The sequence below is a fragment of the Drosophila rhopaloa genome, unplaced genomic scaffold, assembly GCF_018152115.1.
Source record: "Drosophila rhopaloa isolate 14029-0021.01 unplaced genomic scaffold, ASM1815211v1 contig_167, whole genome shotgun sequence".
In the NCBI taxonomy this organism is placed as follows: Eukaryota; Metazoa; Arthropoda; class Insecta; order Diptera; family Drosophilidae; genus Drosophila; species Drosophila rhopaloa.
The window spans coordinates 4921079-4937878 of NW_025335047.1; the positions used below are offsets into that span (position 1 = coordinate 4921079).

The 16800-nt window shown below is 41.0% G+C and overlaps 1 protein-coding gene across 7 annotated transcripts in view; it reads left to right on the top strand.

Moving 5' to 3' along the window:
* The window catches only part of LOC108046685 (peripheral plasma membrane protein CASK), a 39734-nt gene extending 23024 nt beyond the window's left edge, over window positions 1-16710 (top strand). For 2 of the 7 annotated variants that reach the window (XM_044458651.1, XM_044458655.1), the window contains 12 exons: window positions 7841-8026; window positions 8098-8262; window positions 8375-8443; window positions 9291-9320; window positions 10373-10471; window positions 10535-10673; window positions 11182-11235; window positions 12036-12155; window positions 12236-12358; window positions 12929-13036; window positions 13099-13274; window positions 13341-16710. In XM_044458651.1, coding sequence (XP_044314586.1) covers window positions 7841-8026; window positions 8098-8262; window positions 8375-8443; window positions 9291-9320; window positions 10373-10471; window positions 10535-10673; window positions 11182-11235; window positions 12036-12155; window positions 12236-12358; window positions 12929-13036; window positions 13099-13274; window positions 13341-13520 — 1449 coding nt within the window. In that variant the 3' untranslated portion in view covers window positions 13521-16710. Of the gene's footprint in view, window positions 1-7840; window positions 8027-8097; window positions 8263-8374; window positions 8444-9290; window positions 9321-10372; window positions 10472-10534; window positions 10674-11181; window positions 11236-12035; window positions 12156-12235; window positions 12359-12928; window positions 13037-13098; window positions 13275-13340 lie in introns of those variants that run through there. The other 5 variants (XM_044458653.1, XM_044458656.1, XM_044458652.1 and 2 more) reach the window with 4 other exon arrangements.
* Window positions 16711-16800: the final 90 nt, after the last annotated feature.

Genomic DNA, 16800 nt, shown 5'->3' on the forward strand with positions numbered 1-16800 from the left:
AAAATTGTTTTTAAAGCGATAAAAAGTGCTTTCCATTTACAAGGTTTTCAATTTTGCAATTCAATACCATTACATGAAGATTTATTTACACGAAAAAACCTTTCTGGAAAATTAAACCAGATTGAGGGAAAAATTGAAAGCTGTCCGCCGAAGGTCCACCGTGTGTTCAATATTCAGAGGGGGTAAAAACCATATTTAATATTCAGAAAACATATTTTTTTGGAGTGTGCGAGCCGAAATGATGGAGAGAGACAGATGGGGGGCGAAATTGAAAGGTGGCAAGGTGGAAGCGATGACAATATGTTTCGCCCACGAGAAAGAGTTCCCTTTTTTTTTTTTTTTGCTTTGCACCTCTGATAGATGGCAACGATAAATGCATAATATGCACGCACACACCGGAAATTTGTGGTTGTTTGTTGCCTGCTCGAAAAACCAAAACACGACACCAAAAACCGACATCGAAAAAGCTTTTGTTGTGAGAATATCAATATATATTTGTATGGATTTTTCGGCGTGGCGGTAAATTTAATGACGAGCGGGAGGATATCGCTGCCATTGTTCGGCTGATAAGGGAGCCGGGCAACTATTACCTGGCGCTGAAACGGGAGCCCACCTGTCAATCAATACCACCCCGCCGCATCACATCACCAGCGAGAGCCGACATCATCATAATCACCATCCACGTCGTCATCGTCAAACATCACGGGATGTTCCAGGGGGACAGTGTCTGTCAATAATAATGCCAGCTAATAGGCAGGAAGTGTTAGCCGCCGTCGCCGCCGCCGCCGCCGATGAACGAAGAAAGGATGCCGCTCAATTACCCCGACATAGTCATACGGTGAATGTTGTGTATTGGAGACCAATGTTAACTGTAAGACTGTGTCTCGGTGGTTGCCAGCCCAGCAACACAATCGTATCCACATCGAATCGTATCCTATCGCATCGAACCCAACCGGATATATGGATATATGGAGACATGGGTGTGTGGAAGTGAAGACGGCCGGACCGCAACAATAAGTTCGGCCAAGTGATAAGTCCCGATAGCAAGTTTCATGGGGTTACCCCCAGGGAAAGCTGGGGAAAGCTGGGGAAAGCTGGGGAAAACTGCTACTGCTGCTTATCGCCGAACACGCGACACAAAACAGACAGACAGGCCAGCCCACAAATGCTCGGTCTTCAGAGGTGGAAACTGAGTTGGAAAACTGGGAAATGGGAGCTGTGAGCTGTGAGCCCTGGATGTGAGATGCGAGATGTGAGCCAAACCTGACAGCTTGACAGCCGCCTGGTGCACACACGCATCACCTCAGACTTTAAACAGCTTTTATTTTGTGCGACCCTGTACACCCATTACTCTATTCAAGTTCAAGGTTGTATAACATTCGCGTCGAGCGAAAAAGTACAAAACAATAGCTATATTTTGTAATATTTATTTATTTTTTAAAACCAAATTATTTATCATTCAGTTTGGCTTGTTTATTTAACCTCAACAAAATCAATTGTGTATACATTCATTTTTTGTTCAATACTTTTGTGTCAGTTGGTTCCATCTTGTTTTGAAATCAAACAACAATTAGCATTGCGATTGACGCTCCATTGTACAATACAATATATTTTGCGTACTTTTTTTTGTTTTTAAGGTCAAATAACCAATTCTATAGTTGCTGGTTTTTTTTCAGTTAAATAAGTTGCCTTTTGTCACATGTTGTTTGACTATCAAACAGCAATTATCATTGAGCTTATTTTATATTATTTTTAAAACAATGTGGATTTTGTAAATGTTGGCTATTTTATTTATTTAATCTCAGGGAAACAAATGTAAAATTTAAAGAGAGTCTAAATACAGAATATTTTAAGTTACAATCATTGAGTTTGGAAAAGTTTATTTATTTGTTCTAACACAGTCTTAAGTCAATTTATAAATTATTCATTCTGTTTAAAATTCAGTTGGCTTTTGTCGGAGTTCTCTTGTTTATTGGTATTATTATGTTATTTTGAAAAACATAAGCGTTGCTTTGCAAAAGGTATCTTAAATTCGATGACCGTGTTTTCACCTGTTTCTACGTGAAGAGTTGGCCCTGAGCAGGGATTAATTAAGCCGGGGAAGATTCATTTGGCGGTCGGCTCACATATGGGTTGCACTTAATCTGTGCCCCGACCTCGGGCGTCGTTGTCGCTGCTCCAAACCCGATAAGGTGCCAAGTGTGGGAACTATCCTAGCGTGCCCTGCCACAAAGTGGGATTAACAAATGAAGCCTGAATGGGAGTGGAATGGAGTGGAGAGTACAGCCGGAGGAACACGGCCTCCGGCGAGTGCCCGTAGTACTAATTAAAATTCGGCATTAATCCAGATGATTCAGCTGTCAACGGCTGCCCCCTCGTCCCCCTGCTCTCATCCTCCTCCTGTCTGTTTTTCCTACCCACCTCCGCCCCATCCGAAATGGATGCGGAAGCCATTCGCAGTCGCGCGTACGTGTGTAATTGACGTGTGGCCTGGAATATTAAAGAGAGGCAAATCCTAGAGCACTTCCTCCCACTTTCTACCCCACATTCGGTCAAAAAAAATATCCCTCCTCCTCGCATTCCCATCCATCCTTCGTCCATGCTGTGTAATTATTAAAACCAACAAATAACGCTCGTGCGGTCGGTCCTAGGTTCACCCACAACTGGTGGATTGGGTGGTTGGAGGTGGAGGTCGGCGGTCGACGGTTGCTGGTCCGTTGGTTAGTGGCTTAGCATAAAGCTGGAAAAATGACCAGCTCCCTGGATGGACTGGCCACCAACAATGGACCTGACTCAGCTGCTGCTGCTGGACAATTGGCTGGAAAATAGCTAAAAGTGGTTAAAGCCCTTTACTTTATTTTTAATAAACATAGATTTGAAATACAAATAAATTAAGGAGGATTGAAATACTTTCCCTAATATATTTACCAGAGTTTTCAAAGTTTTAATAGTGATTTTATTATGAAAACAACTTATTTTAACTCCAGCTCTGTCCCCCTTTAAGTTTTCAGTGCCATAAACAAGTCAATCCCATTATTTCTTTAAAACTTGCTTCAATATTTACTATTTATTTCTCTGCAGTTTTCTCTTTATAGCTCAACTTTTTCTTCGCAAAGTTTGCTTCATGTCAAAGGATGTTTAGAGTGCACTGAACAGAATGACATTTTTTCTTTGACAAAATCAGCTCTCGCGGATTTTCCATTGAAATGTGCGACAAACACATACGAAGATTTTATAAATTTAAGTTTAGCTTTTGCTTCAGTTAAATTTTGAGTGACATGGATGGCAATTAGTTCGGAGGAGTTACGAGTCAATTCGACTATTTCCATAAAACTTGCTTCAATATTTACTACTCGTACCTTTGCACTTTCTGTTTTCGAGCTCAAGATTTAGTTTGCAAAGTTAGTTGCATGTCAAAGATTTTTGAGAACTTTATGGACAACTTTGCCGCTTGAATTATTTAAAAGCCAGAGTTCTGCACTCAGGCTCTTAGTCGAAAATAGTGCAAAGTGAGAGTGAAAGCTTGTTGTTTGGGACTGAAAAAGTTGTCGTTGCTTTTGGCTATGGATGGGTATATTTTTTGCTGTCCAGTTCAGCTCTGATGTGGCTGCTGGCTCAGCAGCAAACAAATGGAACTCGGGTCTTTTCCCGGGACAAAATATAGGGTTATGCTGATTGTTTAGGACAGGACCTCGGCACACAGCAAACAACGGCGGGCATCTGCATACAAAACGGGGGGAAACTCGGGGCCAGGGCAAAACTTTAACAAGCACTTAAGTATTAATCATGGAAATCAGGGGCAGCTGCCAGCCACTGCCTCCCACTTTTTGTGGGTGTGTGGTTAGTGTGTGTGTGTGTGTGTGTGTGTGTAGGCCAAAAGTTTGCCACGCTGGCTATCAATGTCACAGAAACGGAGCGCCTAATGAGGCATTAAACTTAACTGCTCAACTTTGCGCCTGTCAAGCGCTTATTAAATTTACCGTTTTATTGGTCCAACAACTTGGTGTTAAATATGGACCTACCGCCCCCTTTCTTCAGTGGTCAGTGGGCGTGGCCGTGGAAGGAGAGGCTTTAAGTGAAATCAGATTACGTTGTTTATCGTTCAGCGCCGACTTGGTTTTTAGCTAACCAGGCGTGTGTCCTTCTGGATTTCCTCCATTTCCCCAGGAAAAATCCCCGTCCTTCGCCATCTGGGCGCATTTAAATAGTTGCCAAGTTCAGCAAATTTTATTCGATGTAGTTAATTTTGTTTCCCGGCAAAAGGAAATTGTATTACCCATTTATTTAGTCAAATTTCGCTGCGGCGGCTGATGCTTGTGGAGGCGTGGTTGTCTTTCAGGGTGTTTCTAACTCGCATTAATGTTTAGTTGGAAGTTCTCGTGTAATTGGATTGCAAACTTCTGCCAAAACGAGCAAATACAATAAATTGCAGACAGACAAGTAAGGAATAGGATTTGATTCTGGATGGAGGCTTACATTTGTGGACGAGCCTTAAAGGGGTAGTTCAGTCGGTATGGTATTTTCTTAGAACAACTCAAAAATAAACGCTTTCATTAGCATAATCAAGGTTATTATTTGATTCTAGGGGTTATTTACTGGGTTTGAGTTGGTATTTTGTATAGATCATTTACAAATTGAGGGTGTAGTCCTTTAGAATTAGGCTGAAACTGTCATTATATAATTTTGTTTAAACGAAAACAGAAACTTTTAAATTATTTGTATTGTTCTTTTAAAATACAATAACATCTATTTGCCCAAGGAATTCCTGAAATCCTTTGCCGCAAAACACATCGACCAACCCAATCAAATAGATTTACTTATCCCCCATTCGATACAGTTCGAAATTGAATGAAATCGGTTGCCAAGTTTACTGCTGGATCAAAAGACCATCTGAAGGATGCTCGACAGAGATATTTCCATTTCGCAATCGCAAATCAAGGCGCACTAAATTCGATATCCTACCCCCGAAAATGATTCGCTCGAATCGAACACGTCGAAATTATTGAATTGATGTTTCCCGATAAGCCCAAACTCGATTACCACCTGTCAATCCCCGACCCATCAACCCCATCGCATCCTCACCGAAAAACCCCCGGTGAATCCACCCAATCATTCTCATATTCTTGTTTACACAGCTAACTGAGTTTGGGGGATTCCCCCCCGCTGCGATGCTCCCAAAGTATTATGAAATATTTATGCACACGCCATTGCGGATATTCACTCAAAAGTGGTGAGTGCTGAATCCTGAGTGGAGTTGAGTGTGTGACGGAAGGCTCTCGAATAGTGCAGTTCGCTGGAAAAGCGGAAAATCAACGGAGAGCGTTGTGTATGTTTTCCCTGAGAGCGACATCCTTCGAAAGAGAGCTAGCTGCTCAGTTGAGTTTTTGCGGTCGATGTCAGGCAGCAAATGTCTGTGGCGGAAATGAAACGTGCTGCTGTGCCAGTGTGTGTGTGTATTTCTGTGTGTGTGAGGGCTTAGTTGTGTGGGTGAGGGGGGCTGTAGGTGTAGGTATATGGGGAGGGGGGGATGGAACTGGAGGTGTGGGTTCAACTGTATTTGTGGGTCTGCTACGTGCCCGTGTTTGTGGCATTGAGTAATCATCAGCGTTGAAAATTGCTTTTTTTATGGGGCCAGTGGATTGGGGATGAATGGTGCTAGGGGATGAATCCGATGGGGTAGTTCAAGCGTGGGGCAGAGGGGTGCCGAAAGGTGTCGGGGCAGTGGGCGAAAGTGCTGGCTGTGCGTTAGCTGTACTTAGCATATATTTAAATGTACACTCGCATAAAGATGGCAAACATTAACTTAAGGCTTTCTCAAGCTTAGTGTGTAGACATAAATTTTCTTCAAACTAAATGAGTTAATCTTATCTAAAGTCACATAATCGGAAGTCGTATTTAAAATGTTGATTAATCTTTTCGAAATTCACATATCAGAAGTCGTTTCTTTAACGTTAATCTGGTGAATTTAACGTTTCAGAAAAATACAAGAGACAAACATATTATTTTATTTTTGTTTCCTTGTCTAAGGACCTTTTTAGTAAGTTTTTATGGTTTTCATTGAGTTTACATAATAATAAATGCCATTTTAAAACCTTAAGTCTAAAGTCCCCATCTGCAATTGAATTTATTCATTCAAACATATATCTGCAAATAAGCTTTGAAAGTTTTCAATTTATATTTAGTGCTATAAATTCATATATTTGTCTCAAACATTTTGTAACCAATTAAAGGAGCTTAGGACATATGCTTTTATTAGCTTATTTCTAAAAATCAAATATTTTAACCTTTAACACACATTTAAATGTGACTTTGAAGTCGTTACTTGATATGCTCCTTAACAATCTAAAATTGAGATCATGCAATCTGGATTCAAACTTTTACTGCTCGCATGCTTACCTCGAATATGACTCCTTCTGCATCTTGAGAGCCCAATCTTGATATTGTTTTGATCAGTGTAAATTTGTATACCATGCACATCGTCCTTCTGCCAGTGCGTGCGTCCCCGCTGTGCGTCAGTGTGCGTGTGAGTGGCACAAGTGTCACGGCATGGCATCGCAGTAAAATCCTTTTTTATGGCCTAGCCCAATGCCTTTGGCTTCAGCACCAGCTTCAGCTTCAGGTCCTGGCCCACTCCTTTTGCTGGCATTCCTGCGCCAGGATATTGTTGCCCCCGCCTTCGGAGAAAAAGGGCAAGGGCAGGAAAAATTAATTTCGCAACATATTCAAAGTGTTATTAAACATAATTTATTAAAACCGAAATTGTATTAAGTCAGGCCGAGAGTAGTATGTATGAATGGCGGGGGAGTTTGCCATAAATTGTTGAGATTTTTGTCGTTGCTCGGTTATCCCTGGTTATCCATGGGGTCACGGGGTCATGTGCGTGCCCTCGTTTGTGGCTGTCGCCGCTTTTAACGGCTTTTCGGAAATGGGCGTTTCATCCTCGATGCCATGTGTTTTTTATCCAGCTCGTTTGTGTGTTTTTTTACCCCCCATCCCCATCCCAAAAGCTGTGCGGCTGAGCAACAAATGTCGCACAGTTAATGTTGTAAACAAGTTGTGCGGTGCGGTCGGGAGTCCCTCGTTTGGGCGTTATGATGTATGTGGCAGGCGTGGCAAATCGGAAATTTAATTTCCCAGCCAAACGAGTCCGGCCACATTGCCCGGCCGGAGCTCATAACGGCTAGCTTAATTGCCGGCCATAATTTAGGATAACCCTAAAATGAAGCCTGCAATGGCCGGAGCGAGCCTCAAATATCTAGCATGTGTTTAAATCAAAATTATTTCCCTTTCAAACCATTTGCTTCCGGGAACAAAAAGGATGGACATTCCTTAATGCAATTTTCGGGCAAAAATTACAAAGCTTCCATCATTTTATGAGCAAATAAATTATGGCAACGGATGGGGCTGAAAAACTACGTGTATTTATTCAAATATATTTTTAGATTGGTGTTTGAAACTAATGGAATATTTAAACTTTATAAATATTTACGTTTTGAATTCAGTTTAAACAAAATTAAAGGCAGAATATTCTTATGAATAGTTTGTTAAATTTAAATGAGCTTTTTTGAAGACAACCTTTTTGTCATATTGTAAAAATTATGGACAATTAATAGATACATCAAAAAAGGGATTTTTTTTATTATAAATGTATTCATATAAATAACTATAACTATATAATATTAAATCAGACTAGCAGAGACGTGAAGTTCCTTTTGAAACCTGGTTAAAATGGGTAAAGTTATAAGACCAGGAGGGATAATTTTTCATTTTGGGGTGTCGCACTTGCTCGAAGTTCTGAGACCGAACTAACCTCGTTACCTGGCCGTGTTTGCTTTTCCAGGCTCTGCTCCATAGCCACGATGTGGTGGCCCGGGATGTCTACGGTGAGGAGGCGCTGCGCGTCACCCCGCCCCCGATGGTGCCCTACCTCAACGGCGACGAACTGGACAACGTCGAGGGCGGCGAACTGCAGCATGTGACCCGGGTGCGACTGGTGCAGTTCCAGAAGAACACGGACGAGCCCATGGTAAGCTGGATGGCGGATATGCCTCTGGGGGTGGGAGTGATGGCCAACTGACCAACTCTAATCCCTTGCAGGGCATCACGCTGAAGATGACCGAGGACGGGCGGTGCATTGTGGCCAGGATTATGCACGGCGGGATGATTCACCGCCAGGCCACGCTGCACGTGGGCGACGAGATACGGGAGATCAACGGCCAGCCGGTGCAGCACCAGTCGGTTGGCCAATTGCAACGAATGCTGGTGAGCCCGCCAATCAATCTCTTCCTGCCCCTGCTTCCTTCCCTTGAAATCCCTGCCCTGACTTTGTTCACCTGCTAATTGAATCTGTCCAATGCTAATCCCTATGTTGCAGCGCGAGGCACGCGGTTCTGTTACCTTCAAGATAGTTCCTTCGTACCGCAGCGCTCCGCCCCCCTGCGAGGTAAGTTATCGAGCCGGGTTGACTGCCCACTTATTATGTATATATTAAGTGTACTTTAAGGCCCACTAATCATACTACTAATCATACAATAAACTATAAACTAAACATGGTATACCCCCCTCATTAAGTTATTTGTTTTGTTCGCCTTTTGTCTCAGAGTTATACTTAAAAGGTAATCCCAAGAGCTCAGGTGAACTTTAAATTAATTAGGCTCCAGTTAAGAAATGTGATTTAATATGAAAGTAAGATGATTTTATAAGGAAAGTAACAAGCAGTAGTCAATTGGCATTTTAATTTATTAGCTCTTTATTCAAAGCCTACTTGAAATTCCAAAAGCATTTACCTAATCACTTATAAAATTCAAATAATTAAATAATTAGTCAGAGCTTGCAAAATCGCCCACCCAAACCCTTTCAATTCGCTTTGAAAAGCACCATCGACTTCAAACCTTAATACCTTGGCATTATGTTATTAAGTTCAATGATGTGAAATGCTTGTTTTGTTTGTCTGTGTGGCGAAATCAAAATATCAATAGGGATTAATTAGCCTGAAATGGGAAACTGAACAATGAGGGCTCGAAAACCCAACTCAGGCAGTCGAGTGCATTATGCACATTATGAAGTAATGGGAAAAATAGGTCTGTCTACGCAGCCGTGCGTTATTTATGGCCGTGTAAATATATGTATGAGGTATCCTGAATACCCCCCTCCCCCAAACTTCCGTTGTAGTTGTAGCTATAATCCATTATGCAATTATTTCACAGTGCATTAACATAACTCCACACTCTCTCTCAATCTGTTCCTTCCTTCCGACCTCTCTTCCCCCCCAAACTCATGCCACCATGCAGCTTTTCAGGATCAGACCCGCTCCGGTGCTTGTAAGTATCACGCTCCCCACAATAGACACGTAATCACGCACTCACCACCCACCCACCACCCACTCGAGATTACTTTTACTCGAACTCAACCAAGCCAGCCATTCCCATCCTCGAATTCCGGTAGATGTGCATATTCATTAACCGACAGACAAGTCAAAAGGCACAACTCACACAAGAGCCGTAAATTTGTCTAATTTATGTTCATCACTTAGTCAACAACAGCAATACGGCAAGCGGGGCTTGATGCCCTATTTGGGGATATTGTAATTATGAGCCAAAGTTTGGAACAACCGTTGCCACATGGCAACATTTTAATTTGCAAAATGTTGCATACACAAATAGTAAATACATATATGTAGCTAGATATTTGTTCAAAACAAACAAATAGTAATAGAAAATTAAATTATAAAGTGTTTGATAAAACAACATGGTTTGAGATTTGCCGTGGCAGCAGTTCCTAAAATTTCTGTATTAATTTTAATTTAAATGCAATTTGCAGGAGTTGACATTCGTGAGAGACATATTAAACAATGAAATTCCATTATTAATTTCAGCCACAACATTTATTCAGTTGCTTATTGTACTTGCAAAATTTCAAAAACATTTTATTTTCCAAAAATGTTGGTAAGCCAGCAAAATAAAGTGGTTTTCAATTTAACTTTCTCTTCAGAGGACTGACAATTAAAATGCATTTGATTTTTCTGACTCAAATGACCCAAACTGTATAGAAAAGTTGTTCCATAATGGATTACAATTCGCCAGGGCATCTAACATTCCGAAGCTTCCGTTTGCCAAAGTTGTTTGTTTCTTTGTTGCTACTGATTTTGTTGCTGTGGCTGCTGCTTTTGACATGCAAATGAGTTTTGCATGTAATTCGCAAACCGAAACCCATTTCGCTGAGGCAGCCGCAACTCAGTTGCAGCCTGAGCAAAAGTAGCTGAAATGGCAGAAAATGGAAAACAGAAACGGAAAAGGAAAACCGAATCATCGACCTGCAAGCAACTATTTGTGCTCATCTGGTTTATTTTGTGTCTCCCTTCCACTCTCCGTAGATATTCGTGCGCGCCCAATTCGATTATAATCCGCTGGATGATGAGCTTATACCCTGCGCCCAGGCGGGCATATCATTCCAAGTGGGCGACATACTGCAGGTGGGTTAAGAGAAGGCCTAAATCCGATAGAAAGTACGATTCATTGCCGTTTTATCGTTGCAGATCATTAGCAAGGACGACCATCACTGGTGGCAGGCGCGACTGGACACGGTGGGCGGATCGGCAGGACTGATACCGTCGCCGGAGCTGCAGGAGTGGCGGATCGCCTGCCAGACGGTCGACAAGACCAAGCAGGAGCAGGGTGAGTGACCGGGGGAGATCCTCGCCAGCGGCAGGCGTCTCGAAACAAACTATCCGTGTTCTCTATGTGTAATTGGATGCTCGATATAATCAACCAATCGTATGCTATATGAATAATTGTACTTATATTGGAAGTGTATGACGATCTCGTAGTTAATCGAAAAAGGGAAAGCGCGCTCTCTCTCTATGTCTCTTCCTCACAAATATACATGAAACATACATGAGCCACCCAGAAATACACCCACATCTGTACACTAACACCAACAGAGAGTTGCATGCCCCAAAAAGTAGTCAAAGGAAAACCTTTTCAAATTAACCAACCAAAAAAAAAAAGGAAAGCCCCCTTAAAAACGCTGCCAAATTTCAAGCCAAAAAACCAAAGACCCAAGACACCTACATATGCACACCTGTACAAAACTCTACTTACTTAGTTGCTAACCATGAATCTCGCATCTCGAACCAAACCAAAGAATTGCTATAAACTATGTATGTATGATAATATAATGCAGGAGAACCGGGTGCTGGATGTTCCGCTCACGCAGATGGGTGTGATGGATCAGCAGGTAGTTACCATATAACCAAAAACCACCAACACCCACAGAACACACCTCAGAACAAAATACACCACAAAAATCAAATGAATCTCCCATGGAGAGCTGCTAAGACTCGTCTTTTAACGTTTCTTCTTGCGTTTTTGATATGCCACAAACAAGACAACACACAATATTACCCGTACTATACAACAGAATTTCTATCGATAGCAAGTTTTGTATAAAGAATTTACCCACACTCCACAACCCAGTCACCCACCCAATCACTCAACTGCCCGAAAGTTGTAGCTTATGTAGACGGCACCACCGAACCACCCAGCCCCCAGGAATCGAGTAGAACCGCCTCTCATGATCACGATCGCCATCTGAAACAGTAGATGCACCTCAGCCATCGTTGTTTATGAACCCACAGTGTTGAAACTCCCGCTTATAACCCTAAAAGTATTACCCAACCAAAACAATTAGTTGGTCCCAAAAATATACATACATATGAACATCAATACACGAGTTCACTCCACTGCACGTTAGGCTGGCTGAAAGAACACCGCATTATTTGATACGAAAGAAAATCTAGGTCAGGAAAGGAAATAACTTACTTTGAGTCCATCATGGAGCATTAACGTATCAGTCATCGTAATTCCATCTAATATAACTAAGCAAAATCGTGCTTGCTTCATGCCCGAATTTATCCAATGCCTGCTCTACAGCATGTTTGTGCCTGCTCTATAAGCATGTGGCTCTTAACTTAATCAGCTCTCACTGCCTTTTGGTAACACAATTCAATAACACTTGCTCTCCGTTATAACCAACAGTTAACTGCTCCATCTTCGGGCGCAAGAAGAAGCAATGCCGGGACAAATATCTGGCCAAGCACAATGCCATCTTCGACACGCTCGATGTGGTCACGTACGAGGAGGTTGTCAAGGTGCCAGGTGGGTTTGCCTTTCATTATGCTCCCTGCCACAGGTGAACTTTTGTTTATCTACACGGTCTGTTCCTCCTCTGCTTTCAGTTGGGGACCCGAACTTTCAGCGCAAAACGTTGGTGCTCTTGGGTGCTCATGGGGTGGGCAGGCGGCACATCAAGAACACCTTGATTTCGAAGTATCCCGACAAGTACGCCTATCCCATACCACGTAAGTTTATCCACGATAGTAGTACATTCGGTAGCAGTATTAAAAAAGCTTTACCCTAATAAAGACATTTATTATTTAACTACCTTTTTTATTTTTTGATTTATCAGCACATTGCCATGTTAGGAAAAATAAAGTCATCGCTCAATTGCTCGGGTTAATGATGCAGAACTCGCTATATCTTCTTTCTATTCCATAAAAACTGAATCACCATAAATTGTCAGCTGTAAAAAAGCGGTTTATTTCCTATGCCAAAACATTATATAGGTTTTTCCGGCAATTTCTCATTTTAAAGTCTTAAACAGATTTATATCTAGTTTACCGCTCGCTTAATTTATCGTCCAAAAATGAAAATATAATGCGTTTATATATTTACCTTTAATTTAACATATAGTTAATGGGTTGGTAATAATAATGAATTAGCACCGCAAGAGTAATAATTACTAAACATTTTGTTGTGCAGGTAATAGCTATTTCCGTTTGATTTCGTATTTATAAAATATTTTGTAACTAATTGGCAATAGGGTTTACAATTTAGTGTGAGAATTAGTAATAATATATCTCAATTTATAGATACAACGAGACCTGCCAAGCCCGAGGAGGAGAATGGACGCAGCTATTACTTTGTGTCGCACGACGAAATGATGGCGGACATCGGTGCGAATGAGTACTTGGAATACGGTAAGGAACTCAGACAAACCCCACATACAAATAAATCCCATTAATTCCTTGTACCCTTCCAGGCACTCATGAGGATGCCATGTACGGCACCAAGTTGGACACCATCCGGCGTATTCACACCGAGGGCAAGATGGCCATATTGGATGTGGAGCCGCAGGCACTGAAGATACTCCGCACGGCCGAGTTCACGCCCTATGTCGTATTCATAGCGGCGCCCTCGCTGCAGAATATAGCAGATGTGAGACAATACTAGGAGATGGATCAAAATCGAACCCCACTAATTGCTTTATTTTACCATTGGCAGTACGATGGAAGCCTGGAGCGGTTGGCCAAGGAGTCGGAGATGCTGCGCCAGCTGTACGGGCACTTCTTCGACCTGACGATTGTGAACAACGACATCAGCGAGACGATTGCCACGCTGGAGACGGCCATCGACCGGGTGCACACCACCCCGCAGTGGGTGCCCGTTTCCTGGCTGTACTGACAAGACAGCGAGCTGGAATGCCCCGACTGCCTCGAGGGCTGCGACTGCGAGTGGGACGCCTACACGCAGGCCTCCAACGTGGCGCTCTACTGAGGGCCAGATGCAAACGAAGATACAGATACAGATACACGCCACATCACCACAACACACCATTAAAGTATTACCAAGGCACAAACAACAGCAACTGAAGAAGCAACAGCAACCACTACAAGAAGACAGTGAGGATTGGAGTATTGGAGGATGGATAGAAGGCGCTTGGCGCCGAGCTATATAATTTAAGAGTAGATGGGTATTATGGGAACTGCGCTCGCAACGCAAAGACAAAAGTGTTAATTGTCAAACAACCAATTTGTATTTGCCTCTTTATTTTGTTTTCCGTTTTTAACTGAACGTTTATTTGTATTATTTTTAACCGATTGTATTTGCCATTCCATGCTCATTGTGTTATTTTTACGATTATTGTTTTGTTGTATTGTTTTTATTCCACAATTAGTCAAAACAGCATTAAACGCTTATGTAAATCTTGCACTTGTTAGTGTCTAAGTTAACTGGAGGTAGACAAATCGAAACCCCGAACAGGAACCGAATCACTCCAAATTGTTTTTACTTAAAAGTTATTTCCGGTGAGAGTCTTGTGAGCAGAGATAGGGCGTTGAACGAGTTAGTAAATTATAGAGAAAACTACGTAATTAAATATAATTAAACATAGACACAAGGAGACATAACAGCAACAAGAACACGAAGAACAGAAAATAATAAACAAATTACGATGTGAGCAATTTCAAGTGTTTCAAGCCAAGTAAGAACTAATTAATTACATATGGAAGATCAAGTAAGGACAGTGGTAAAGTGCACGTTTTAAATGCAATAAACATAAAGAAAAGGTAACAGAAAAACCAAAAAAAAAAAAATTAATTCCAGTCACAACACTACACGAAGGAAAAGAAAAAACATATAATACCAAAATACCAAATTGTTGACGTTTAATTGAATTCAATGAGAAATGAGTAAACCACAAAAAATGCAATCAAACATAATAAACACACAGAAAAAAAACATAATAATAATTGCAGCCGCGTTTAATTCAAGCAAAAGCAAAGTAAACAAATGGAAAAACATAGAGTGAGCACAAAAACACACATACTAACTGCAATTACGAATTAAAATAATTAGCAAAAAGGAAAGAGGAGATTGCAGGTCAACGCAAAACAGGCAAATACACGTATAAATATATGACATAAAACAAGATGAATTGTAGGAAAACGAGAAAATATGTATACACACACATATATATATTTTTCGAACAACTCAAACTCAGGTTGGATACATTGAAAATCAGTCAAGTTCAATAAGAATAATATAGCGGAGCGCTTCCTTTTAACCCACAGCCAAAAAACGAGAACCTAACAAGGAGACCCAAAAACTGAAACGATGATCGGAATCGTACAGTGTTTAGCACAACCGAATCGAATGAGATCTTAAGTCGCTTTGAATTGAATTGAAATTGAATTAATCGTACACCCACAGGCCCAGTAACCACCCAAGCAGCAGCTTCAAATTTTGAGATACTTTACAATGACACCGACAAAACAAACTGTCTTAGCAATCAAGAAACCTGGCATTTTTTTAGTGCAGCTTCATAATCAGCATCCAGCGCTCAGTAATTTCGCTTTTTTCCCCAGGAGAGATCCGAAAGGTACATTTTGTATTAGCTTCCCTCACATAGAGCTTCTGAGATGGACAGAAACAGAACAGAATTTAGACTACAACTACGGAGTGCACATGCAATCACCTACTAAATGTAGTTGGCGATCCCCAAACTTTGGGATAGGAAAATCGAAAATATACCACACTTGAGATCGAACTTAGTATTAAACCGAACACCACACATTTGTAAACACGTGCCACAATTCTCTAGCTGTCCCCCCCAAAAACAATTTAAGCCTGAGCTTGATTCGAGCCCAACCACACGACCCACTTGAATTTCCCAACCGCACACCACACAAGAATAACATACTTATATCCAGAACAATTCTATGGTTTCAAAATGGTTGAACAATTTTGCATAGAGTATTATCGTTAGACGCTGGGCTATAACTTTTCGGTTCTGAGCGTGCAAGGAGGAGATAGCAGTGAGGCAATGCAAATCATAGAAGTATCCCAAAAAAAGAACAACCGAACCTACCCGAAAAACTGAAGAACTAACTACCTACCCACAACCACAAACGCAGCCAAGTGGCCAAATTAAATAAGTATTATACCTTTAACGGGACGAGGCGAGAGGAGGAACCTTATAAGGATCACGGCTATCGATGGATGTATGTACATTTTGAGGACACCCCAACCAAGGATGGGTGTGCCAGAAAACACCAAAAATGATGAAATGATTAGGAAGAATGCTCAAATCAAAATCTTATATTTTACGGTATAACAATGATTAGGAACGATTGAAATGGATTGAGTGTAGGGGAAATCGAAAGGGATATCCCGAGATTGAGCTAGGATTTCGAAGGATTCGTTTCGTACTTTTAATTGATCCTCTTTTTCTTAGCCGATTGCGAGCAGATTGTAGCTGTACTCTAAGAATAATTTCACCCTAAGATTAAGTAAAAATTTATTGTTGATATTACATAAAAAAGAAATGAGACGAAATGAAAATGGTCCCGGAAACCAAATGAATTAGAATTTTTCTCTAATTTCATAAGTCAATGATGATATTATGATAGCGAGGGTAATGATGGTGAAGATGAAGTTGAAAATGCTTATGATCTCCAATGTCAATATGTGTAGATTGACGCGATTTGAGCTAATTGAGTGAATTGTTATTAAAATAATAAATGAAATGAATGGATCGACAGATGGATCGATCGATCGATTGGGGCGCAGAAGGCCGCGGCGTTAGTAAATATCATTTAAAATAAATGATAAAAATGTCATTATATATACATAGTTTAAACATGGGATTAATAATAATAAATTAAAATGAAACAGAACCGACGAAGCTGAGAACGGGAATGAGAATTAAATAAAAACGAGTAAACACTGAAATACCGAATTTTAAATACATAAGTTTTGAATCATGCATGCAGCAAAGACAAAGCAAAAACCCACACTGAAACCGAAACAAAATTAATAAAAAGAACTTCTATATATGAAAAGAGAACAAAATATACGAGAGATACAATTTCAACCAGCTTTTGCAATGATTTTCGGAAGTCTAAAAAGAAAAAAAACCCCAATTCCGCTGCAAAAAAAAAAAAGAGACTCAAATTCAGAACCT